At 53.2% G+C, this 26,012-nt stretch overlaps 1 protein-coding gene and 1 pseudogene across 4 annotated transcripts in view; both read left to right on the forward strand.

The window, feature by feature from the left end:
• The window catches only part of GDPD5 (glycerophosphodiester phosphodiesterase domain containing 5), a 96,895-nt gene that overhangs the window by 26,487 nt on the left and 44,396 nt on the right, over window positions 1-26,012 (forward strand). For 3 of the 4 annotated variants that reach the window (XM_059930785.1, XM_059930788.1, XM_059930787.1), the window contains exons 2-3: window positions 8,991-9,073; window positions 21,077-21,253. In XM_059930785.1, coding sequence (XP_059786768.1) covers window positions 21,137-21,253 — 117 coding nt within the window. In that variant the 5' untranslated portion in view covers window positions 8,991-9,073; window positions 21,077-21,136. Of the gene's footprint in view, window positions 1-8,580; window positions 8,644-8,990; window positions 9,074-21,076; window positions 21,254-26,012 lie in introns of those variants that run through there. The other variant, XM_059930786.1, reaches the window with a different exon arrangement.
• Window positions 18,141-19,086, forward strand: LOC132370559 (protein SET-like; annotated as a pseudogene).

Here is a 26,012-nt window from a genome sequence, read left to right on the forward strand (position 1 = left end):
CTCACCAAGGTGACTTCATAGATGCTTCAAACCAGTAAGGCCTGGGAAGGTCAGGACATCAATTCACCTGCTCCCAAAGAGGCCATGACCATGCCTGCCTGGGCCAGCTCCCAATTACTGGGAAGTTCTTCCTCTGGGTCTAGCCTAAGTCTTTCCTGCTGTGTGTTCCCTTCTGGTGAACTTGTTCAACCCTGCTCCGTGGAGCCAAGCTCATCAGCAGGCCGCTTTGAGTGGCGGCCAGTGTTTTTACAACTTGTTTTCGTGAAGTTGGTTTGAAGTCTCCCTGCATTCCCAGAATGTCAGACCCACCCTGATTCACAAGGATTGACCAAAACAGGATCTGAGCCAACGAGAGGAATCTAAGGACTTAGTCATCCCCCTTGGATCATCTACAGATTCTCCTGCTTTCCTTCCAATTAAAAAAAAAAGAAAGAAAAAGAAAGATTAGCTCAGATGGCCGGGAGGGGACGGCATTTGAGATGTAAACAGGCTCAGATGATACTGGCGGTGGACAAGAGGGGTCAGTGCTCAGGCTTTGTACGGGGCTGACCTCAATTCAAGCCTGTGTTCTGATGCCTGCCACGTGGGGGGTCTTTGACAACTTTGAGTCTCTCTCTGAGCCTCAGTTTCCTCATCTCTGAAATGGGAAAACTAATGGCACTTACCTCATAACTGTCTGAGGTTGGGGGATCTAGAAGCAGACCCTGAAATAAGGATTCGTGTGAGAGTGACTTACTAAGAAGTTTTCCAGGGGGAAGAAAACTGCTAAGGGGATAGGGAAAGTAGAACCAGAAAGAGAAGGAGAAGCAAGAGTGTGACTTCAAGCCAAGCCCCTCGGAGGGGATACTTGGCTCAGTCCCCAGAGCTGGCTGCCAGGGGCAAGGGTGCTGCAGCACTTAGACCTCGCCCAGGGGGTCCCTGGTAAAGGGGCCCTGGGCAACAGCCATGCCCACAGGCGAAGGGATTCAGGCAGCCTGACGGCAGCTCACCCACACGCCCCTGCAGTTCTTGGCTTTTGGAAGGGACAGTGCAACCTGGAATGACTCAGAATGGAGAGGGGGGGGTCCCAGGGGACGTGGGTGGAGACAACAGAGGCAGAGTTCTCCAGGCGGAACCCGGCTCAGAGGAAGCACCGATTAAGTGTCAGCTCTGCCCACCTGTTAGAAAGGGGGGGGTGCAGAATGGGTGCCCCAGGATCGTGTAGGCAGCAGCAGACAGGACCTTCTGAGAGCTGCCCTGAGCCCCCATTGTTCCCCCAGCCCCAGGCACTGTCACTGTCTCTCAGCTCCCAGAGGCAGAATCCCTCAGAGCTCCCCAGCCAGCGGACCTGGCCCCAGCCCCCAGGGTTCTTCCTGACTACTTGACGTCAGGCAGTCGATTCAGGCAGTCGATCCAGCCGTGCCAGAGCTGGTCTGATGCCCTGATATAGCCCCTTCCAGAGAAGTCTGCCTCTGTGCCACCACCCCCACCCAGCCCTGCCTGCACCGCCTAGCGGGGATTAGTGACGGTCAGGAGGTGGCACAGGGCCATAGAAACACTGAGGGCCACGGAGGAAACTGAGGCCCAGGGGCCTATCCCCCACCTGAATTGAATTTGGCTTTTCTTCCCAGCCCACCCCGCCCCACTGTGTCTACTGAGCTTTTTCTTTCTTTCTTTTTTTTAAATTTATTTATTTATTTATTTATTTATTTATTTATTTATTTATTTTGGGCTGCGTTGGGTCTTCGTTGCTGCGCGCGGGCTTTCTCTAGTTGCGGCGAGCGGGGGCTACTCTTCGTTGCGGTGCCGGGCTTCTCATTGCGGTGGCTTCTCTCGTTGCGGAGCACGGGCTCTGGGCACACGGGCTTCAGTAGTTGTGGAGTGCAGGCTCAGCTCTACGGGGCTTTTTCCATAGAAAGTGCTCAGGGATCGCTCATGGAGCTCGTGTTGGTCAGCGTGTCCCAGGAACAAATAAACAGAAGCTGTGCTTCCACGACTCTGACTATGATGACTTTAACTGGTGATGTCAGCCTGGGTCGGCCCTGATGGAACTTGTCCCAACCCCTCTCCTGCACCTGTGTTATCGCAAGGGATGTCACCCTAATCTGGCCTCTCCACCCTGACCTCTGGGAGTCTAGCCCCGCAGAGCATGACAGGCCTGGGTTCTAGTCCAGACTCTGTCACCTGCTTTGTAACCTTGGTCAAGTCACCTGCCTTCTCTGAGCCTCCGTGACCCGTGTTTCTGACCGAAGTTTTATATGCGCCCACCCAAAATCAGATGATTTCAATGTGGTGTTAATCCCAGCTTGACTCGTACCCCGAGAGGTAGAGTGATTTGCTTCTGTTCACATAGTGAAAGGGTGGAGGTGAGAGGGTCAGGACCCATTACCCCCACCCGCCTGTGACTGCTTATCTGAGCGCCTTACTCTTTACCAGCTCTGCTCTGGTCCCCACCAGCCTCAGTCTGATTCAGAACCTGAGCTAACCTCCCTGCAGTCAGGATGAACTGAGCCGGGTACCAGAGTGGTCAGTCACTACTGTTTAGTCATTAGCTCCTCTGCTCACCTACTGGGTAAGGGGTTGCATGCTCAGATGGGCAGGATCCTTCTTTCACCAGGCTTAATGTCTAGTCTGCTGCAAGGCTGCACCCTGTCCTGAAGCCTGGGGAATCTGCAGACCCTAGGGGTGAAGGTGGACATGAGGTAGGGGCCCCAGAGGAGGAGGTGGTCTGAAATGTCTAGGGCCCCGCTCCGCCCAGGAGCAGGCATGAGGGGCTGGCCAGGTGATGGGTGCAGGGGAAACAGGTTTGCTCACTCCTGGGTACCTGTTGCTGCCTGGGCTAGGCTGGGAGGTGGCTTTGATCCACCACCAAGGCCCTCCTGCACCCTTCCCCAGGCAGGATGCCTCCTTTGTTCACACGCCCTCTCCGCGCATCTGTCTGTACCGTAGACTGTGGGCTCCTCCAGCAGGTCTGTCCACCCAGCCTCAGGCCTCCCCTGGCACACCGGAGAGCTCAGGAAATGTGTGTTGGTGATTGAATTTATGTTGTCTAGCCTGGCTTGGGAGTCAGACAAAGTATGAATCCTGGCTTTGCCACTTGCTTAGTTGTGCCCTTGAGCATGGGACCCAAACTCCCTTGAGCCTCCGCTTTGGCATCTGTAGAATGTACTGTAGTGGGAGGCTAAGAGGGGTAAGTGAGAAGACAGACAGGGAATGTCAGCCTCGTACAAGGCTGTGGCCAGCCCTCCTTAAATGGTGGACGGTGTCTTAGTAGATCGACTCCACATGGGCCAGGCCGAGTAGGAAACACAAGAGATGCAGTGAGCCTCCATCACATGGTTCAGTACTTTACAGTTTCCAAAGCCCCATCAGGTCCTGCCCACTGGGTTATCCTGTTCATCCCATGAGGCATTCTGGGCCGGTTGCAGCATCCCCATCTGACAAGTGAAGACCCTGAGCCTAGAGATGACACCGGCCTGCCTTTCAGTGGCCAGGCCACACCCAGACCCAGGTCTCCTGGCTCTCAGTCTCCAACACCTCTACCCTGACCCCTTCCAGAACCCAGGTTCTGGAAGCTCTTTGTGAAAGAGGCTGGGAAGGTGGCAGGCAGGGAATGTGGAGATTTTTTTTTTTATATATAAATTTATTTGTTTATTTTTGGCTGCTTTGGGTCTTTGTTGCTGTGCGCGGGCTTTCTCTAGTTGTGGTGAGCGGGGGCTACTCTTCGTTGTGTGTGGGCTTCAGTAGTTGCAGTGCGTGGACTCAGCAGTTACGGCACGTGGGCTCAGCAGTTGTGGCTCGTGGGCTCTAGAGCGCAGGCTCTGTAGTAGTGGCACACGGGCTTAGTTGCTCCGCGGCATGTAGGATCTTCCCGGACCAGGGCTTGAACCCGTGTCCCCTGCACTGGCAGGCAGATTCATAACCACTGTGCCACCAGGGAAGTCCAGAATGTGGAGATTTGTCAGCCCAGATGTCATGGGGCTGAGGGTGCATTCTGGTGGCTTTAGCCCAAAGGGGGTCACTGTGACCGGTAGGCCCAGAGTAAGGGGGCAGGAGGGGGTCATGGGTAGAGGTGGACGGAGTGAGGGTGCAGAGGAGGAGAAAACCAGTTGTGGGGGCCATGGGCCATTCGCTCAGTCTGAGCCAATGGGGGCTACCAGCCTGGTGGACCACAGGCTGCTGGGCCCTCCCATCCGGGTCCCTTTGCTGATGGTGCTGGAATGTAAGGGACTTTAAGGAGCACCAGGTCTGTGGGAGATGGCAGTCAAGTCATGGCCATTGCCCTTGAAGGATATTCGAATCAGCTCTGGAAATAAGTCCCACATCTAAGCATGAGGACTTTTCATGTGAGGAGCACTTTCTAAAAGGCAGACTCAGGAACACAGGGCTGGCTCGACACCCAGCTGATCCTCAGCGAGGAGAGGCGACCAGCGCGGGTGGCCTGGGCCCCACCAAAGGGAGCTGGTGGGCAGGGAGTCGGCAGACAGGCACGGCCCAAAATTTGCAGGGCCCAGGACAAAAATACAAACAGAGGCCCATGCAGTATATGTTTGTCAGATATTGGAAGGTTACAAAACAAACCAAGAAAGTATTAAATAAGATAGTTTCATTTTTCCACCTTGTAAAGTTATGGTTTTATATAACTGAAAGGGACAAAATATCAAGGAAGACAATTTAATTATTATTACACATCTGGGTGTTTTGTTGGTGGGCTGGTGGCATTTGGATGAGTAATAAGACGTATTTCATAAAATATGTTTTATTGTCTTCATTTTAGCAAGATCACTATAATTGTTATAATCAAGATTTTTCACATCATTTGAAAATTGTGTATGGATGGTAATAATCTAAAGGATCAAAAATAAAATGCAGTTGTATTTAGAGTGTATAGAATTTGAATATATTTCCATCAAAAATGTAAATTGAATGTAAAGAAAGGAAAATTTATATTTTCAAAAGTTGTTTTTATTCCTTGAAATTATCTAGGAAATTAAAACTATAGACATCATAATTAATGAATATCCAATTTTAAAATAGTTATAGTAATTCAAATTTTTGAAGATTTTATAAAAATTAAACTATTCATAGTTGTGATTAATGTCCATCTAGTTGCCAGTGTAAAGAATTAGTACCACATTTCATGGGACTTCCCTGGTGGTGCAGTGGTTAAGAATCCGTCTGCCAATGCAGGGGACACAGGTTCGAGCCCTGGTCCGGGAAGATCCCACATGCCACAGAGCAACTAAGCCCGTGTACCACAACTACAGAGCCTGCGCTCCAGAGCCCACGAGCCACAGCTACTGAGCCCGCGTGCCACAGCTACTGAAGCTGGCACGCCTAGAGCCTGTGCTCGACAACAAGAGAAGCCACTGCAATGAGAAGCCCAGGCACCGCAACAAAGAGTAGCCCCGGTCGCCACAACTAGAGAAAGCCCACGCACAGCAACTAAGACCCAATGTAGCCAAAAACTAAATAAAATTAAAAAAAAAAAAGAATTAGTATCTCATTTCATGTTACATTAATCCAAGTAATATGAATTGTTAAATACTGTAAGATGTTCCTCAGCTGCCATGTGCATTTATTGTGAATACCACACTAATTCATGAGTACTTTTAGAACCACAAATTGGAACAGGGAGAAAAGCCAAAAAAAAAAAAAAAAAAAAAAGATGCTCAACATTACCGGGAAGCGGATACTTTGTTATGTAAGAAGTTGTTGCTCTCCGAAAGGATTTGACAAGTTTAATTTGTCTGCCCTGCTAAACATTCTTGCCACTTAGTGCCCTTCCTCCATCCCTCCCCTCACCCCCCAGTAGCATCCTGTTTCCCTCCCTTTCCCACCCCCCACCCCACCCTCGCCCCTGTCAGCCACTGTGCAACCCTCAGACCTTCATCTGGACACAATCACCTTTTGTTCTTCAAACCCAAGAAACGAAGAGTTTCTCAGGGGCCTGAGCTGTGTTAGGGGAGCAGATTAGGCTTGTGGGTCCCATGGATGTTGTGTGACAGAAGCTCCTGTATGTTCTGTAATATATTTATTTGTGAACGTGTGTTTGTGATGTGTGGGGCTCAGGACAGTAGCCCTTCTTCCCTGCACCTAAGGGTGATTCAGGGGATGTCTTCTTGCCCATGAGATAGATGTCTATCCTGCAGCTAACGAGAGATAAATGACGGTGCTTACGCTAGAGCTGGAGCTTAAATCTAGGTATCGGCATACACTCATTCATCTCTTTCACATATGCTTTTGTTCATTTATTTAAAACCTATATTCACGTCCTCCAATCCTTTATTTCATTGTAGAATGCCAGGCTGTAGCATTCTTGTAGTGCAGCCCCGTGATCCTACAGATGAGGGAATTGAGGCTCAGAGAGGGGTATTGATGTACACAAGATCATACAGCAGAGAGCCCTCCGGCCGGGTTTCACAATGCAGACGATGGGTGTTGCTTTTGAGTTTCAGGTAAAATCTGAATAGGTGTCGCTACGTCCCAATCAGCTTCCCTTCCTTCACCAGCCTCTGTCACCGAGGCACCTGCCCTGGGGAGCTCCTGGGCGTGGGGGTCAGGGGTTCTACCTGAAGAGCCATTTCCTGTTTGGGGCCAAGCACTTCCTTCAAGTGACTCATAGGCTCCCACTGGCCCCATGCTGGGAAACCAAGGTGGGGATGGAGATGGGCCCCGGCCGCATCCCGCCCTGCCTGGTACCGAGGCTGGGTGACCCTGAGACGGAGCAGTGCCACAGACTGGCTGTAGGAGCTGGGCCATGGAAGGAGGATGCTAGACTGTTCTCGCCCAGCCTGGCAGGCAGGGCTCTGAGAGTGCAGGGGAATTGGGGCCACGGTGGGCATGAGGGCAGCCTCTACATCCAGCCACTCCCACACACATCTGGTTTCCAGGGTAGCTGCTGCCCAGGTGGGGGCCGACAGCAGAGCTGGGTCCCCCTCAGGGGGAACTTGTGATGCTGTTTCTTCCTTGCAGGGCAGTGAGGTGTGATGGAAAGAGCAGTAGGCCGGGGGTCATGGACTTGAATTTCCGACACCAACTTTCTGGTGACCTTGTCAGTTCCCAGCCGCTCTCCGGGCTTCAGTATCCATGTCTGTCTAATGGCGGAGGGCTTGCTGGCTGTGACGTGTGGCAAGTTGTTATTGCAGGATTTCCATTAAGAGATTTGTGTTTGAATTCTGGCTCTGCCATCTTGCTGAGTGTGTCCATCTCTCAGAGCCGCCATTTAAAAATTTGAAATAATCGTCATCACTTTAAGCATTTTACATAATTTAATTCTCACTTCAACCCTATGGGGTAGGTTTTATTATTATGATTATTGTTTTATACATAAGGAGATTGAGGCACAGAGAGGTTAAGGAACTTGCCCAAGGTCACACAGTAAGAGCCAAGATCCTAACTTAGGCAGTTTGACCCCAGTGTCCATGCCGTTAACAACTATGTTCTTGCTACTCAAACTGTGGTCCCTGGACCTGCAGCAAGGTATCACCCAGTAGCTTGTAAAAAAATGTAGAATCTCAGACCCCAGCCTAGACCTACTGAGTTGGATTGCCTTTTAACAAGGTCTCTAGGTGATTTGTTTGAGAAGCCCTGCTCTATTTTTTTTTTTTTTTTAATTTTATTTATTTATTTATTTATTTTTGGCTGTGTTGCATCTTCGTTTCTGTGCGAGGGCTTTCTCTAGTTGCGGCAAGCGGGGGCCACTCTTCATTGCGATGCGCGGGCCTCTCGCTATCGCGGCCTCTCTTGTTGCGGAGCACAGGCTCCAGACGCGCAGGCTCAGCAGTTGTGGCTCACGGGCCTAGTTGCTCCGCGGCATGTGGGATCGTCCCAGACCAGGGCTCGAACCCGTGTCCCCTGCATTGGCAGGCAGATTCTCAACCACTGCGCCACCAGGGAAGCCCCCCTGCTCTATTTATATTCCCTCTGTCACTTAGGCCTTAGGATCGTTGTGGGAGATGAAGAAAATAAGTGTTTTATCAACTGTAAAGTGCAGTGCATTGAGGGCTCTGCGAGAAACCTGGGGACTGGAAGTGGAGGGAGGCAGGGCTGGGGGTGCCCCCGGAGCCCATCTCTCAGTAGCTGGATGTCATTTCCAAGCTTCTGTGCGTCCACCTCTGTCCCCCTCCCATCCAAGGCTGAGTCTTGTTTGTATTTCTTGCTGCTATGTGGCTCCAGGGTCCGATCAGATTGGAGAAAGTTCTCATGTCGGAATGGGATTGGGCTGGACACCAGGCCTGAGCCACCCACCCCTGCCCTGGGTCCCACCCTGGCTCTGACTCTCTGGGTGACATAGGCCCTGCCAGCCTCATTGTCCCCTAGTGGGCAATGTGGTGACATCCTCTGAAGCCTGCAGTGCTGACCCAGCACCCCCTTCCCTCTCCCCCTCTCCCCTTCTCCCCAAGGCCTGTCAGTACCATCTCTCCTCCCAGTTCCTGGGCAGGAGGGCTGCCCTGCCAGCTGGAGGAGCTGGTGATGGGGGAGGCGGGGCATGAGTCAGAAGTCAGCCACATAATTGCGGTGCCCCAGGTCCCTCCTCCAGCCCACCCAGCCCTCCCTCAGTGGCTGCTTTAGAACAGCTGGTTTGGCATCTGACTCCAAAGAAGCAGGTCCCTGGTCAGCACGGACGGGCCTCTGCCTCCCAGGAGCCAGGCATAGCCCCAGGTTTCACCCCAGGGTGGCTGGGCCTTGGATCATGTTTCTGTGGGTCCTGGTGGGGCAGGAGTGGTTCAGGCAGCAGGTTGTGCTGGGTTTGGGTTTGGGGCTGGTTTGGGGGCAGCATGTGTGGAGGTGCTTGTGTGGGGTCTCACAGCACACGACTGGATCACGTACGTCTCCTTGGCTCTCCCACCGGCTTGGCGGCTTCCCCAGGGCAGGGACTAGATGTGACCCATCCCTGGTCCCCATACCAAGCGCGGGGTGGGCACAGGGCGGGGGCTCACTCAGGGCCGGGTGGGAGGGGAGAAGGCAGGATGGACTGATGTGTAATCTGACTGGGTTTGTCCCCTCAGCTCTCCCACTGACGTGACATCACCACCTCTGTGGACAGGACCCCCCAGGAGCCCGGCTCACAGCCACTGGTGCCTTCTTCCAGGTAAAGGAAAAAGCAAGGAAGGAGGTGGGGGGAAAGGAGTTAGAGGGAAGCTGCAGAGAGCAGCCCACTGGGTTCTAGAATAATGTTCGCTCTCTCACGGGAGCTGTACTCTACAGTTCATGGGAAAAGGCAGAGGAAACAAGGATTGTTTTTCCATTTTACAAGCAAGAAAAAAACAAAAACAAAAACAGAAACTCTGAGTAGAGTTGTCTCTTGCTTTCTCCAGTGGACTCGGTACTTATCTAAAACACCTCACACATATTAGCTCATTCAATCCTCACAACAGCCCATGAGGTTGGTGCTATTATTATCCCCACTTTATAGATAAGGAGACTGAGGTCTAGAGGCATTAAGGAACCTGCTCAGTTAGTAAGTGGTAGAACTAGGTTTCAAACTTGGCAGGCTGGCTCTGGGTGCACATTCCTAACCCCTATGATTTACTGCCTCTCTAGAGCTAGGCATTAAACTAAGTTTCCTTGAACTTCAGTTTGGAGGTTCAATGGGCTCCCATTTCCAGGGGAGATTTGTATTTTAAGAGAGAATCCCAGAGTAAGTGATGCTTCAGCCAAAGGAATGAATGGTAAATGGTGGAATTAGAGGCCTTGAATCATGGACTGAGCATGAACCTTCAAGGTTTACTGGACCAGCCAACCCCTGGGACTTTCTTCCTCAGCATTCAGGCAAGGTCGGTTTTTAGAAAGGAAACCTGGAAATCTGAAAGAGGGGAAGAGAAGCTTAGGCCCCAGGTTCTCAGACTTGCCTGAGCGGCAGGGCTGCTGCTCGTCACAGAGCACTGTGATGAAGAGAGATGCAAGTGGCAGTGAGAAAGTCAGTATTCTGTGCTAAATCTGAGGTCATCTTGTACTAGACCTGGAACAGATATCAGAGGTTTCAAAAAATTGTGGGAGAAAATACTTGAGAGTTTTTTTAGTAATTAAATTTTTCCTGTAAATAGGGAAAAGGCTAATAATTATTCAGAGGCAGAGTTGGGAACAGGCTCCGAAATGGCCCTGCAATTGGGTGGTTTAAGAGGCTCTGATGGGTTCTTTCTTTCCTTCCTTTGCACATTTAACCAGCTTTTCTGACTGACATATAAATGGGCGCCTCCTTGGTGCTGGCCCAGGGCAGGAACACAGGTCCCCCGTCCAGTGATTCCTCTAGCAGGGACGGGGCCTGGGGTATCGCGTGTCCCTATCACCTGCAGGGTCGCAGATACTGTGGCTCTTCAGAAAAGCTGGGCCAAATGGATCTGAAGTCTCCGCCTGGGGAAGCTCCCAGCCTGGTGGGCAAGGCAGCTGCGGAAGCAGATAATTCCTGTGCACAGAGGCCTATGATCGTGTCTCAAGAGCTCTGCCTGGTGATTCGAGCACAAAGGGAAGAAGCAGTGGGCTTCTGCGGGGGGATCAGACCAAGCTTTGTCCAGGGTGCATTTGTTAAGATGGTTGGGATTTGGATTGGGGGGGTGGGGGGAGGGCTCTCGTGGCAGAGGGCCCAGCATGAGCAAAGGTACGCGGGAGGGGGGAGGCTGGGAGGTGCCATGTGCTTGGAGCCGCGTGAGGAGGGGCAGGTGAGGCTAGACAGGTAGGTGTGAGGGGAAGGAAGCAGAGAGATTCCTAAAATGGCAGGACCTGCTTCTCCTCCCATCCCCAGGGCCTGCCTGGGAAGCCTGTTTGTATAACAACTCTGCTCTTTTACATAAATAAATAACATAAATCATTGCTGTCCGTTCCCTCAGGGGCTAAAAACTGGGCAGAGGCGAGTTTGCTAAGTGCGTGTCTCTGCCGGACTCAGCTTCCTCCTCTCCTCCTCCCCTTCAGGGCCCCCTCCTTCCAGAGACCCAGGGAGAGGCATCGGAAAAAGCCAGCCGGGTTCCTGTGACTGAATCACTGGGTGCCTGGGAGGGGCTGGGGCGTCCACCAGGGGTGAGAGGATGGTGAAAGTCTCTCCCCTGACCAGGCCCCTGGCCTGGCGCTTTGCTCACTCCAGGGAGAACCTGTCCGTGCTGGTGGGCGGAGGGGGGCTGGGGGCAGGCCACCCCTCTTAGCGGGGCCTTCCTTCTGTCCCCGTTTAAAGAGGGAACCGCTTGGCCCTCCGGGGAGGGAGGGGCCTGTCAAGAGGCGTAGGCAAGCCCATGCAGGCCACTCTGGCGGGGAACCACCACTAGCGGCTGTGCAGAGGATTTCTGCAGGGAGGGGAGGCTGGATGGAATAGCTCCGGATCTTTCCTGGTGCTGACACTTGATGACTTTCATATTCTGAAATCCAGGGTTAGTTCTAAGATCCCTGTTGGATTGTGCCAGGATTCCATGATTGTAAGAGCCCTGGGGGGAGGTGATTCTAAGACTCTGGTTTAGAGAGTGTGCAGGCTGTTCCTGGTGAGTGCTCAGCCCAAGCTCATAGCCCTGACCTGGGGAAAGAGAGATCCAAAGAGAGGTCCTCTCTGTGCCAAGAGAACCCAAGGGCCCTGGGCAGGGTCCTGAGCCTGATCCTCGTTCAGCCTATGGCCCCAAACATGCAGGTCTGTCCCCCAAGGGCCTTAACCAAGGGTGCAGCTCAGCAAACCTGTCCTGCCCTCCACCAGCCTCAACCTCCTCATCCATAAAATGGGGATCCAGTACTTACCCGTGGAGTTGGGGCCACGCTTCAAGGAGACGATGTGTGTGGAGGCTCCTTGTACACTGCAAAGCGCTGTGAGTGTGGTTATAATTGTAGCTGCTGTTGCTGCGATGAGACTGTCTCCTTGAAAGGAAGGGCCACATCGGATTCTCGGTGAATCTCTCTCAGGTCCCAGCAGTGCCTGGCACATAGCAGAGGCTTCTCAAACATACACTGACTGAGTAAACTGGGTATGGAACAGATAGTACCAGAGGCCACGGTTCCGAGGAAGCCAGCCCTTCCCGAAGGAGAAGCAGGAAGTGCTCCCTACAGGAGGGCAGCCCGGAGGGACAGAAGGGGACCCACAACTGGGGTGAAGCAAGCCTGCTGGGAATTTCCCCAGAGGGAGAGCAATCAGAAGTCTTCTGGGACAGAAGTGTTGGGTAAACAGGAGGCCCTGGCACCACGGTGGAAAGAGATTAACAATGACCGTAATTATGGCATGATTGATTCTTTGACAGCTCCTGTTGAGCACCAGCCTAAACCACTGAGTAGCTTTTCCCCCAAAGAATGAGTGGCCATGACGGGGCCACTGGCCCACCAGGCCTCCTTCGGGGCACCTCCTCCCCCAGCCTCTCCCCACCGGCAGCTGCCTCAGTGACAGACTTCCTTCCTCCCTACATCTGCCTATCTTCTCTGCTGATTTCATTAGAATCTAGGGCTTTCTCTGAGGCCCAGAGAAGTGGAGTGACTTGCTCAGGGCCACACAGTGAGATGTAGCAGCCCACATCTCTCGGTTTAAGCCATCTGATGAGGCCCGTGCAGCGGGGAATGTAGTGACTCTTGGAGCGTTCCTCAAAAGCTAAGCCCCGGAGGCTGTGCTGGAGAGCGGTAGGGTGGGGCCTGGGATCGGATGGTCTGGGAGCGGGAGGTCCCAGAATCAGCTCTGTCCCCGCATCTCCAGCCCCAGCTCTGGGGCCAGGGATTTGTTTTGTGGATTTGGGTTTGGTCGATTATTTGGAGAAACAGCCCAGCCCAGCAAGTTGCCCGGGGGTGCCCTGCTGCCCCTGGGTCCCCAGCGGGCTGGGAGGCTACTGTTGGAGGGGACACCCCCGTCACAACCAGATGGAACCCACACGGGACTTAACTTGCTGCCGGAGCCCTCGGCCCTGGGAGAGGCCCTGCTCACCCCCCTGCCACCACGCTTTCCCTGTGCTGTCCGCTTACCTAGAGCCCCCTTCTCTCTCCCCCTTGTGCTACAAATTCTCCCTTATTTCTGAGTTCTGTTGACATCCACGCTCTCCAGGAAGCCGCCCTGCAGCGCGGCTAGGGGAAGCACAGGAGTTTGGGTCCAGAAGAGACCCTGACCCAGGCAGGGCTGAGTTCCTGGAGGAGGAGCTGCTGCGCTGAGGTGAGCAGGAGTTTTCCGGCCTCAAGGTGGACAGAGGAGCCCAGAGCTGAGGTGGTTTCACAGACGCACCTGCATTGGGAACAGGGGATGGGCATGCAGCGAGGAAGGACCACAGGGAGCCCTGGTCTTGCTCCAAGGCCATGTTCCCTGAGCACTGTGGGAAGGAGTCCCCACAGCCCTGTGCCTTTTACTCCTTGGGTTTCACTCTAAGTCAAGTTTGGGGTCATCACTGTGAGTTATCCAGGCCGTGACTACCTATACCTTGGTCCCTGTCAAAGATGGTAGAGGCACCTGGACAGGGGCAGAGCCCTGGCCTGGGGCTCAGGATGACCAGGCCTCTAACCTCGTCACAGGCCTTCCTGCAGGTTTCAACCTCGTCTTGACTGCTCTCCAGTCGGCGGCGGGCTCCTGACTTCCAACCATTGGTCCTGGGAATGGAGGGGGCTCTTCCCCGCCAGACCAGGCAGGGACTGTGGGATTTGTCCTTCCATCCTCCTTGAGCAATCCCACCTCTGCTTATCTCCCGAGGATGGGGAGAGAGCAGGTGGATAAAGGGTTTTTAGAAGCTGAGTGCCGAAAAGGCCCTTGGAGATCATCCGATGTTGTTCACACCGTCCCATGATACAGACGGGGAAGCTGAGACCAGAGGCTTGTGGAGGTCACCCAGCCTACTGGTGGCTGAGCTCAGCCTCAGCCCTCCAACCCCGGGTCTGGGCTGGGGTTGAGGCACAGTGAGGGCGGCCATGACCAAGGAGATGGGCCTGGGGGATGGGGGTGGGGAGAGGGTGTGGTTCCACCTCCACATGTGCGCCCTGCCCTCTTCCCTAGGCCCCGGGAAGGCTGCTGGAGGAGGTCAGGTCTCCGTCTCCCCCAGCCCTGCACCCACTGTATGTGGGAGGGTCCTTTTTCCTGCCCAGAGTTCTTGGTCGCACTCCATGCCCCTGCTGCCCTGGTGCCAACCAAAATATTGAACTTGGCCCTTGAAGGTGCAGTTTTCAGTGACACATGCTACAGCTGTCATAGACACGGAAGGCGGTAGAAACGTGGGCAGACGGACCCTCCATCTAGGGCTGGGGCTGTGGAAAGACTAGGCTTTAGAGTTGGCAGCCCTGGTTTCAAATCCTCTCTTCTCCATGCCATGGTTAGCTGTCTGGCCTCGGGTGAATCGTGTAATCTCTCAGGCCTAGATCTATTGATCCAGCTGTCTATTGATCAATTGATATAGATATTTAAATTAAATACATATGTATTTAATTAATAGATGATTTTTTTGGTGACAGTTTTAGAAAAATTGATCGGAAAATACAGAGTTCCTACATACTCTCCTTCCCCTACCCCACGGTTTTCCCTGTTACTAACGTCTTATCTTAGGGCTTACGCTTGCTGTAATTGATGAGCCAGTGTTGCTACAATATTATTAACTGAAGTCCATAGTCTCCATTAGGGTTCACTCTTTGTGTTATATGTTCTGTGGGGTTTGACAAATGTATAATGACATGTATCCATCATTACAGTATCATACAGAATAGTTTCACTGCCCTAAAAATCCCCTGTGCTCCCCACCTCCAACCCCTGGCCACCACTGATCTTTTTACCACTTCTTGGTTTTACCTTTTCCAGAATGTCATACGGTGAAATCATACAGTATGCAGCCTTTTCCCATTGGCTTCTGTCACTTAGCAATATGCTTTTGAGGTCCCTTCATGTATTTTTATGGCTTGATAGCTCATTTCTTTTTACTGCTGAGTAATATTCCATTGTCTGGATGGACCCGTTTGTTCCTCCATCCACCTGGGGACCATATTTCTAACCTGTAAAAGAAGACTGTCAAGCTCTGCTTTGGACAGCTGTCATCAGGCGATGACACAGGTGCAGTGCTCAGCATGGTGCCCCACAAGCTCCCACACCACCTTCTGTAACTAGCTTCCTTCACTTAGCATAATGTTTTCAAGAGTCGTTCACGTTGTAGCATGTGTCAGTGTTTTACTCCTTTTGATTGCAGCCTTGGGTCCTTTTTGTGTCGTTCCATCTAGTGCCCATTCCTCAGAGAGGTAAAAGATAAATCTCCAAGCTCACACACAGCAAGTCAGTTGAAGGAGACCAGGCTGCAATCCAGGCACTGACACCTGGCCTGAGACTCTTTCCACTCTCAGGAAAGAGAGCAGGCCTGGGACCTGAGGCAGCGGGGTCTGGGGGCAGTGAGGGCCGGGCAACCTGCCAGTCAAGGGAGGGACGAGGAGCCGGGAAGTGGGTGAGGTGTGTTCCCAGGGTGTAAGGATGGGCGAGGCCCCTGGAGGTGTATGCCCACCCCTAGCATCCTTCACCCACTCCATAGCGGACCCTCACTCCGTCTCCCTCCTGAGTCCCTCCTGACTCCCTCCTGAAACCCCTTCCCTGTGCAAACAGGAGGCTGTGGCGGTTGGGGGCAGGGACCAGGAATTGAGCCAGAAAATGAGACTTTGGGCTGAGGAGGGCCCTCAGACATCGAGCTAAGAGGTGAGGGCTTTCTCTTGTCCCAGAGCCAGCAGGGGCTCCAGGCTGGGGATTTCTTTGGAACTTGGCTGATATCAGCAGCTCTGGGAGGTGGCTTGGAGAAGTCAACTGATGCTAAGTGATGCCATTAGCCCTGGCAGGAGGGGGGCGGTTGGGGAGAATCTGGTCTCTGGGGGCTTGTCCTGACCGCTCAGGGTCTGGGCAGCAGGAACTTCCGGGCCTTCTCGGAAGTGTGGTCCAGGACGCCCCCAGGGCTGCCTCCCCTTGCTACCCCGTGCTGGCCACTGGGGAAGTGGGAATAACTCAGGCTGTCCCCTGCGGGAGCAGGCATGTCAGCGGTGCTCCCACAGGCTGCCCAGGAAGAAGGAGGGATGCCGGGAGCCCTCTAACCAAACCTGGGGCTCAGGGGAGGCTCCCGGAGGAGGTAGCATCTGAGCGGAGACTCGAAGGATCAGGAGGTGTTAGCCAGGTGAAGGGACAGCAGGTTCTGGAGCAGTGAGGCTAGAGGAGCCAGATCCTGGTCATTTGTCTGCTAAAAACTCACTCTGACTGCAGGTGAGACCTTGGATTGGCAGGGCAAGGCCCACCGCAGGGGTTCCCCATCCAGGGGAGAGGTGAGACTGGGCCACTGCCCTGGCAGTGGCCAAGCGGGTGCTGAGAAAAGGGTCTTGAGGGATGTTAGAGGCAGGTTGGGGGTGATGAGGAGGTCACTGTGCCCATGCTGGGTCTGGGTGACCCCCCTGGAGACAGCAAGGAGCCGCTGGCCATCTTGATGGCCCCAGGAGAACATGCAGAGGAAAGAAAAGAGGTTTGCCTCTCAAAGATGCCCCTGCAGTTCTGAACAGTGTGAAAATTCATGGTGGGGATGTGGGGGGAGGGGAATAGTTCCAAGAGCCACAGTCAGCTGAGTCCCGCCCGAGGCCTGGTGCAAGCAGCTCTACTTCCCTCTTTTCCAGATTTGAAATGGAAATTCCATTCCTGGGTGGGTTGTAATGCTCATTCATGGGGGGTGGGGGAGCAGGGGACACATGGGAATCAGTCCCAGGGTTGGGGGTCCTGGGAAAGGAATGGGAGGGCAGGGCCCCTGCCTGCAGAATGCCCACCTGCCGTGCCTCAGTCACTGCAGCCACGTGCCCTCCTGGCACCGCCGCCCCTCCCCCAACCCCCAGTCATCTGACCTTTTTTGGAAGTCAAGACAAAAGCTGAAACCAAGGCTCAGCAAAGAGCCCTGAGTGGCTCTGGCTACAGGGCAAGTCATTGGCCAAGGCAGGGTGAATCGAGGGCCCTTTCTACATGTTAGCTGCTTCCTCCCTTCCGGGGGAAGTAGGGGCAGGTGTTGTGGCCCACCTGACAGCAGAGACCCTCATCTGGGGGTGCACAGGGTGAGACGTGGTCCCTGGCTGTGGACTCTGGCCTTCTACCTCCTCTGGAAGGCTGTGAATGTGGCAGTACATATGTGAGCACACACTCCTTCCATTTTTTAATTTTAATTTTTTTTTTTTTGGCCACGCTGTTCAGCTTGTGGGATCTTAGTTCCCAGCTTAGCGATCGAACCCAGGCCCTTGGCCGTGAAAGCGCCAAGTCCTAACCACTGGACCACCAGGGAATTCCCCACACACTCCTCCCAGAGAGGAGTAAAGCTGAGAGGATCCCCTGCCTGCTGACCCCACCCCGACCTCCCCAACCGCATGGGTGCTAAGCTGACTGCCGCAGCATCCCCATCCTATACCGTCCCCCAGCCCTGGGCTCGGCTCGGCTCCGAGGGCCCCCAGCAGCCGCACCGTGTCCACATGCCTCCGCAGGCAGCCACGGGCACAGAGGCTGCACCAGACGATTCCCAGCAATTAGGAGGCTCCAGGTCGGTCAGTGTGCCCAGCAAGCTCCTGATGCGTCTCCGCACTCGGACAGGAGGCTGTAATCCCTGTGCTGAGGTTAGCACTTGGAGAGTGGGGGGGAGATAGGGGGTGTTGGGCAGAGGCCCTGAGCAAGGCCCAGACGTGGAAGTAGTTGGTGGGCCTGAAGCCCGGTGCCCCTATGGTGTGGCCTCTGGGGCGTTAGAGACGGGAGCTCATCCTACAGGCCTCAGCTCAGCACTGCCTCTGGGAAGCATGCCCTGACCCTCCCTGTACCTGTTAAGTGCCCACAGCACCCTTTCCCTTCTCAACCATATGCTGCACTAACAATACTGGTTCAGGAGCCATGGTGGCCCCGTGGTTGCAGGGTCAGTAGACTTTCCCTATAAAGGGCTGGGCAGTAAGTATTTTAGGCTTTGTGAGCCATATGGTCTCTGTCATAACTCTGCAGTTATACTTAAAGCAGCCATAGACAATACATAAATGAGTGAGTGGGCCTGCGTCCAATAAACCTTTATTTACAGACTCTGAAATTTGACTCTTGTATAATTTTCACGGATCAAAACATATTTTTGTTTTGGTTTTTCCCCCCAACTACTTAAAAAATGTAAAAACCATTCTTAGCTTGTGGGCTATATAAAAACACGTGGCTGGAGTTCTCAGAGCTCCTGGTACAAGCTTCTTCCCTTGGGTGGATTCTTGGCTTTTCTCCCAGCATGGCCCCCAAACACCAGTCTTCACTTCCACCCCAAGCAAAGAAACCGAGACTGACTCCTGCCTCCAGGCCAGAGGAAACGTCTGCTTCTCCGAACTTGCCGAAGGAAGAAAAAGAACAGCAAGAAGCAATTGAATATATTGATGAAGTACAAAATGAAACAGACAGACTTAACGAACAAGCCAGTGAGGAGATTTTGAAAGTAGAACAGAAATATAACAAACTCCGCCAACCATTTTTTCAGTAGAGGTCGGAACTGATTGCCAAAATCCCAGATTTTGGGGTAACAGCATTTGTTAACCATCCACAAGTGTCTGTACTCCTTGGGGAGGAGAATGAAGAGGTGCTGCATTATTTGACAAGAGTCGAAGTGACAGAATTTGAAGATATTAAATCAGGTTACAGAATAGATTTTTATTTTGATGAAAACCCTTCGAAAATAAAGTTCTCTCCAAAGAATTTCATCTGAATGAGAGTGGTGATCCATCTTCAAAGTCCACTCAAATCAAAAGGAAATCCGGAAAGGATTTGACAAAACGTTCAAGTCAAACGCAGCATAAAGCCAGCAGGAAGAGACAGCATGAGGCACCGGAAAGCTTCTTCACCTGGTTTACCGATCATTCTGATGCAGGTGCAGATGAGTTAGGAGAGGTCATCAAAGATGATATTTGGCCAAATCCATTACAGTACTACTTGATTCCGGACATGGATGATGAGGAAGGGGAAGGAGAAGAAGATGATGATGATGATGAAGAGGAAGAAGGATTGGAAGATATTGATGAAGAAGGGGATGAAGATGAAGGTGAAGAAGATGATGATGAGGGGGAGGAAGGAGAGGAAGATGAAGGAGAAGTTAACTAATGGAACACTGATGGATTCCAACCTTCCTTTTTTAATTTTCTCCAGTCCCTGGGAGCAAGTTGCAGTCTTTTTTTTTCTTTTTTCTCCTCCTCTTGTGCTCAGTCGCCCTGTTTTTGAGGTCTCTTTTCTCCTTTATACCATGGCTCACAACTTATTTTGGGGAGAAATACCTTGAGCAGAATTCAGTGGGAAAAGAATCTCTACCCCTTTCTGTTCCAAATTCATTTTTATCCCTTCCTGTCTCAAAAAAACTTTATGGAATCAACACCACCATGCTCTGTGGGAAAAAAGAAAAACCTTCTGCTCCCTTAGCTCTGCTGGAAGCTGGAGGGTGCTAGGCCCCTGTGTAGTAGTGCATAGAATTCTAGCTTTTTTCCTCCTTTCTCTGTATATTGGGCTCAGAGATTACACTGTGTCTCTATGTGAATATGGACAGTTAGCGTTTACCAACATGTATCTGTTTACTTTCTCTTGTTTAAAAAAAGAAAAAAAAAAAACTTAAAAAAATGAGGTTATAGAAGGTCAGCAAAGGGTGGGTTTGAGATGTTTGGGTGGGTTAAGTGGGCATTTTGACAACATGGCTTCTCCTTTGGCGTGTTTAATTGTGATGTTTAACAGACATCCTTGCAGTCTAAGATGACACTTTTAAAATAAAATTCTCTCCTAATGATGACTTGAGCCCTGCCACTCGATGGGAGAAGCAGCAGAACCTGTAGGATCTTATTTGCAATTGACATTCTCTATTGTAATTTTGTTCCTGTTTATTTTTAAATTTTTCTTTTTGTTTCACTGGAAAGGGAAGATGATGCTCAGTTTTAAACCTTAAAATTATACAAGTTGCTTTGTTACAATAAAACTAAATGTGTACACACACACACACACACACACACACACACACACACACACACAAAATATGTGGCTGGTTAGATTTGGCTATGAGTTATAGTTTGCCAACCCCTGGGTTAGAACAAGGAGCCAGACTGCCAGGCTCTGCTGTGTGACCTTTGACAAATGGCTAAACATTTCTGTGCTTCAGAATTCTCATCTGTAAAATGGGGATGATAATGATAACACTTGGAGAAAGTAAAATTGTACAACAGCTTTGGAAAACAGCTTTTGGCAGTTCTTCAAAAAGTTAGGGCTTCCCCGGTGGCGCAGTGGTTGAGAATCTGCCTGCCGATGCAGGGGACACGGGTTCGAGCCCTGGTCTGGGAAGATCCCACATGCCGCGGAGCAACTAGGCCCGTGAGCCACAATTACTGAGCCTGCGCGTCTGGAGCCTGTGCTCCGCAACAAGAGAGGCCGCGATAGTGAGAGGCCCGTGCACTGCGATGAAGAGTGGCCCCCGCTTGCCGCAACTAGAGAAAGCCCTCGCACAGAAACGAAGACCCAACACAGCCATAAATAAATAAATAAATAAATCCCATTTAAAAAAAAAAAAAACAAAACAAAAAGTTAAACATAGAGTTACCATATGACCCAGCAATCCCATCCCAAAGTATGTACTCAAGAGAAATGAAAATATACATTCACACAAAAACTTGTTCATAGCAGAGTTATTCATAACAACCAAAAAGTGGTAACAACCCAAGTGTCTACCAACTGATGAGTGGATAAAATGGTATATCTATACAATCAAATAATTTTCAGTCATAATAAGAAATGCAGTACTGATTCATGCTATAACATGGATGAACCTTGAAAACATTAAGTGAAAAAAGCAAGACGCGCAAGACCATATATCATATGATTCCATTTATGTGAAATGTCCAGAATGGGCAAATCCGTGGAGACAGAAAGTAGATTAGGTTGCTTGGGGCTGGGGGGTGGGAGTGAGGGAGTGACTGCTAATAGGTATGGGGATTTTTGTTGGATGATTAGGTCATGGGTGGGTGGCAGGGGACTGTCCTAGGGGACTTGCAAGGATGGGCCTCTGACTCCGAGAGAGACAAGGACCCACGGCAGGGCTCTGAGCAGAGGCTGACCCTCCCTGACCTAGACTGCAGTGACACCTGCTGTGCTGGGGCCAAGTCCCCACCCCTCCCCTGCCTCACAGTACTTTGTTTCCTCCCCCAGGACCAGCTGGGGGCCTCCATGGGCGCCTGAGAGCAGGGCGCCAGGGCCGCGGGCGCGAGCATGGTGAGACACCAGCCCCTGCAGTACTATGAGCCGCAGCTCTGCCTCTCCTGCCTCACGGGCATCTACGGCTGCCGCTGGAAGCGCTACCAGCGCTCTCACGATGACACCACACCGGTGAGCTGTGCTGGGATGGGGCCAAAGGACCCAGGGAGCCCCAGGGCCTGGGGGAGGGGTCTCAGCTCTGACACCCTGCTGTGTGGCTCTGGACAGGCCAATGCCCTTTCTGGGTTTCAGTTTCTCCTTCTGTAAAATGCGCCTATGGAAATTCCCGAATCTACCTGACTAGGTGGGCAAGGAACATGGGTGTAGCCAGCTGTTGACTCCCCTCTGACAGTGTGGGGTGTGGGCTGCTCTTGAGGTCTGGGCAGGGAGGGCTGCTCCAAGAGGGTGGGGTCCCCCAAGGTGAGCAGAAGTTCTCAGCTTCCTGGCAGATCCTGATGGGCAGGTAAGCAGACGGGTGGCTCTTCAAGGGGAGGGTGAAGGGCTGGGCCAGGCCATCCTGGAGCCTGGGAGCTGGCAGGGCCATGGCCTGGCACCAGGGCCCAGTCACCTGAGCCACAAGCCTGCCAGGGCTGGCAGCAGGTGCTCAGCTGGATAAAGAAAGCCTCCCTTAGTGTTCGGCTCCCCAAGCCAAACCCCACGCCACACTTCCGTCCCTGGGGCACCATCAGCCAGTGGATCCAGTTTCTTCTCTGAAGGAACCCAATTCCTTCAGGAGGGAACAGAGAGAGAGATAAATGGTGTTTATCTAAAAGCTTTGCTGCCTGGAAAACAACTTTCTCCTCCCTCCTGCTTGTCTGAACAAAGAGGCCAGCCTCCAAATTCAGCCAGCCCCAAAACAGGCTGGAGTGGCCAGGGCCGGAGGTCAGAGGCCAAGCATCACCAGACTATCTGGATGTGGAGGTTGGGGAAGCTTGTCCACCTCCCTGCCCTCCTTCTCTGCCTGTGCTGGTAGGGACAGAGGAACAGAGCACTCGACTGAGTCAGGAGCCTGTTCTCATGACCCCCAAATGGTAAGAAGCAGGTACCACCTGTGGGTACCTGGCCTGATTCATTGCCGTGTACCCACTCTAGCACACAGGAGGCAACATGCCCAACTGAGGCAAGGGAGAGGAGGGGCCTGCCCAGGGCAGCCTGTCCGTCCTATGTGCTGTGCTCCGAGCTCCATTCTCCCCTGAGACAGTGGAAGGAAGGCAGCAGGGCCTCCATGTGTCAGGAGGGCAGGAGCTCGCAGTCCGCTGGCACCCAGGTGTCTGTCTGTGTGCCGGGCGCTGAGCTGAGCGCTGACACGCGGCCACCCCTGTTGCTCCCAAGCCCGTGAGCTAGATGTCATTGCCACCGCTCCACATGCGGAAACAGAAGCCAAGGACGTCCGTGACCAGGACGAGGTCACGCAGCTAGAGAGAGACAGGGCTCGGATCTGACCCTGCATGGTGTCCAGCACTCTTGGTGGGGGTGGGATGGGAAGACAGCCGAGGCTGAGGAAGGGAGGAGAAGGATGGCTAAGCTCCCAAGCAGGAAGCCCTTGGCCGTCGGAAGAGACACTGGAGGAAGGCGGCTCTCTCCCAGGGTACCTCACACCTCTTGGTGGGCCCGGGGCCAGCCAGTCCCAGGCTGTGGAGTCAGGAAGTGATGGGTCTTGGCTGTGGCCTGCCCAGGTCCCAGGCTGGAGGAAGTGGTAGGCTGAGGCCAGTTTTGAGTTGACTGGGGGCCCAAGCGGCGTAGGCTCTGCAAATGCCAAGGCCTGAGGTGCCAGGTATGGGGCAATGGCCGGAGGCTGCAGGCCACAAGCCTGGGAGAGGCTGGGAGAGGGGAGAGGGTTTTGCAGCAACTCTGGGTGGCAGAGCCTCTGCAGAAAGGGCTGAGCTCACCTCAGGCAACCCACACCTCCCAGCTGAGGATGAGTGGGCCCGGCCCTTAACTCAGCTCCACTCCTGCTTCCCCTCCCACTTCCTGGGTTCCAGCCTCTGCCGGCTCACCCTTCTCTCCCTGGCTCTCCTCCCTTCTCTTTTCTCTCCCCAGTCCCTCCCCAGACAGCTGGGCCAGAATCATAATGGGGGCTGGGCTCCTGGCCTGACACAGTGAAGGCAACAGCAATCTGGTGTCTCAAAGTCAGGGCTGGTGCAGAGAAGCTGCTCTGTAAATTTTGCTGAACAAATAGAGGCCCAGAGTGAGCTCTGGGAGTGCAGCTTGGGGAGTGAAAGGAGAGCCCCTCGGGCCTGGAAGGTGGAGGAGAGGCTTCGGCCAGGGGGAGTGGGCCCAGCTTTGGGCCTGTGCCTTTCCTCATCCCCACCTTCCCCTCCTCCTTTGGGCATCCCCTTACCCCTCCACCCCCCCACCGCCCCCACCAGGCACTGCCTCCCCTCAAGACCTCTTGGGGGAACCTCTTGTGTCTCCCAAGTCAGGGAAGCCTAGGGTCAAGTTCTTCAGTGAAGCTGAACCTCTCTGGGCCTCTTGTGTGCAGTGAGGTGACACACAGGTGGTGAGTCACAGAAGCACTCATCCTCAGGCTGGGAATGAAGTGTGAGTGACAGTTAATGTTTATTGAGCACCTATTGTATGCAGGGAGCTTATGGCTTACAGGCATTGCCCTGCTGATTGTTCTAACACCCTTTTGGGACATGTTTAATTGTTATGCCCTGTTTATGGATGGGGAAATCAAGGCTTGAAGCCCCGTCTGTGATAGATTTGCAGCAAGAGCATCAGGAAGTTGGAGGCTGCCGGGAAGACAGGCGGGTTTTAAGTCTGGGTGTGTTTATTTATTTATTTATTTATTTTAAATTAATTAATTAATTTTTTTGGCGGCGTTGGGTCTTCGTTGCTGCGCGCGGGCCTTCTCTCATTGCGGCGAGCCAGGGCTACTCTTCGTTGCGGTGTGCAGGCTTCTCGTTGCGGTGGCTTCTCTTGTTGCGGAACATGGGCTCTAGGTGCGTGGGCTTCAGTAGTTGTGGCACGTGGGCTCAGTAGTTGTGGCTTGGGGGCTCTAGAGCACAGGCTCAATAGTTGTGGTGCACGGGCTTAGTTGCTCCGTGGCATGTTGGATCTTCCCAGGCCAGGGCTCAAACCCGTGTCCCCAGCATTGGCAGGTGGATTCTTAACCACTGAGCCACCAGGGAAGCCCCAAGTCTGGGTGTGCTTAAAGGAGAGCTTACAAGGAGAAGAAAGGCGGGACAGGGAGGAGGACTTGGGAAGTTGCCTGACAGAGAGAAAGAGCAGGGACCAGGAGCATTTGGGACAAGTTGGGGAATGGCTTGAATGCCAGGCTACGCACCCTCAGTGCTTCCCTGGTTAAGAGTTGGCCCCGCGGTACTGGACGGGGATCCTGGGGAGGGAAGAGGGGTGCAGGGAGCCTGGGAAGGAGCCCCCGCCCCGCCGCTCTCCATCCAGGCTGGCCTCCTTCCTTCCTGCCCCTCCCCGCCCCTCACATTCCCACCTCCTCCAACCCTCTGCTCACACTGTCCCCTCCCCCCAGGACACACACTTGACAAATAAGGAAACAGGAAACTGAGGACCAGAGAGATGAAATGACATCCTCTCCTGCCCCCCAACACCGAGGGAGTGGAGGAGGCTGGCAGCAGAAGGCTGGCTCACTCGACAGCTAGGAAGGGGAAGCAAAAGCTTTTTCTAACTGGGGATAATTAATTGGTTGTTGTCTGTGACTCATTACTCTAATATTGCCAATTAAGGATGGGGTAGGACAGAAGGCAGCTCTCAGGCCATCCCCACAGGGGCCCCTGAAGACTCTGCATCGGTGGGAGGCAGCACAGTGTCAAAACCAGCTTCTCTGTAGCAAGAGGGACATAGGTCGGATGCCTGGTGGAACTTCCAGCCCGAGACATTGAAGGAGACAGTCAACTCTCTTGCACTTCTATAGTATGTTTGCCTCTTGAAGGGTGTTTTAAGCTTCTTTTGACCCCCTTTATCTTACGGATGGGGCTTCAGGAAGAGGAAGTGATTTATTCAAGCCGAGGAGTTGAAGGCACGGCTTGCACTGCGCCTGCTTGCACCCCGAGTCCCGTGCCCTCTCCCCCGTTCCACACCAAACAGTCTTGTCTGGGATGCGTTGGTTACTTACTCAATCAACAAACCTGTCCTGATACCTGCCCTGAGTCCAGGGGTCACAGGTATATCAAACCTGGTTCCTCCCTCCCTTGAAGGGCTCCTAAGTGGGTGGGGAGCAGATCAGAACTGACATCCAGACCACCCAGGGTGATCACTGCCGGGGCCCAGGGACACCGCAGGCAGGAAAGCTTGCCTGAGCTGGTGTCCGAGAGAGTTAGCCCGTCATGTCATGCCAGAGTGGGGAAGGCAGGGGAGCTGCGTGTTACAAGAGTGTCTTGTGTTTGGGAACTGAAAGCGATTTGGCCCAGTGCAGCTCTGGTGTTAGGAGGGAGAGCGTGTGGCCAAGGGGACCTGAGCCAGAGGCTGTGCTGGCGAGCCTGCACTCCATCCTGGGAGGTGGGAGCCCAGTCGGATTCGGTCTGTGCAAGGACCACTCTGGTTCAATCGTGGAGAATGCGCTGAGGGGCCTTGAGTGGAGGCGGGGACGGCAGGGAGCTAGACAAGAAAGGCTGAGGCCTCAACTAGGGGGAGGGGTCTGCAAAGAAGTAGCAAAGGGAGGGATTCTAGAGGCACCTAGACGGTGCATTCAGCAGACTGGCTGCGGAAGAGAATTTTGATGATGCCTCCCGTCATCCCATGATTTCCACCTGGCTGGATGAGGCCATGCCTGGAGTCGGGAAACCATGCTGTGCCCAGGGGGTGTGTGAGAGGCGGTGCGGTCTCAGGAGTGTCCAGGAATAGCGCAGTGGGGGTGGGTGGAACACAGACAAAATAAGCCCCCCCTCCACCCCACCATTGCCTACATCTGTCG

This window comes from Balaenoptera ricei, chromosome 8, assembly GCF_028023285.1.
Source record: "Balaenoptera ricei isolate mBalRic1 chromosome 8, mBalRic1.hap2, whole genome shotgun sequence".
NCBI classification, from domain to species: Eukaryota; Metazoa; Chordata; class Mammalia; order Artiodactyla; family Balaenopteridae; genus Balaenoptera; species Balaenoptera ricei.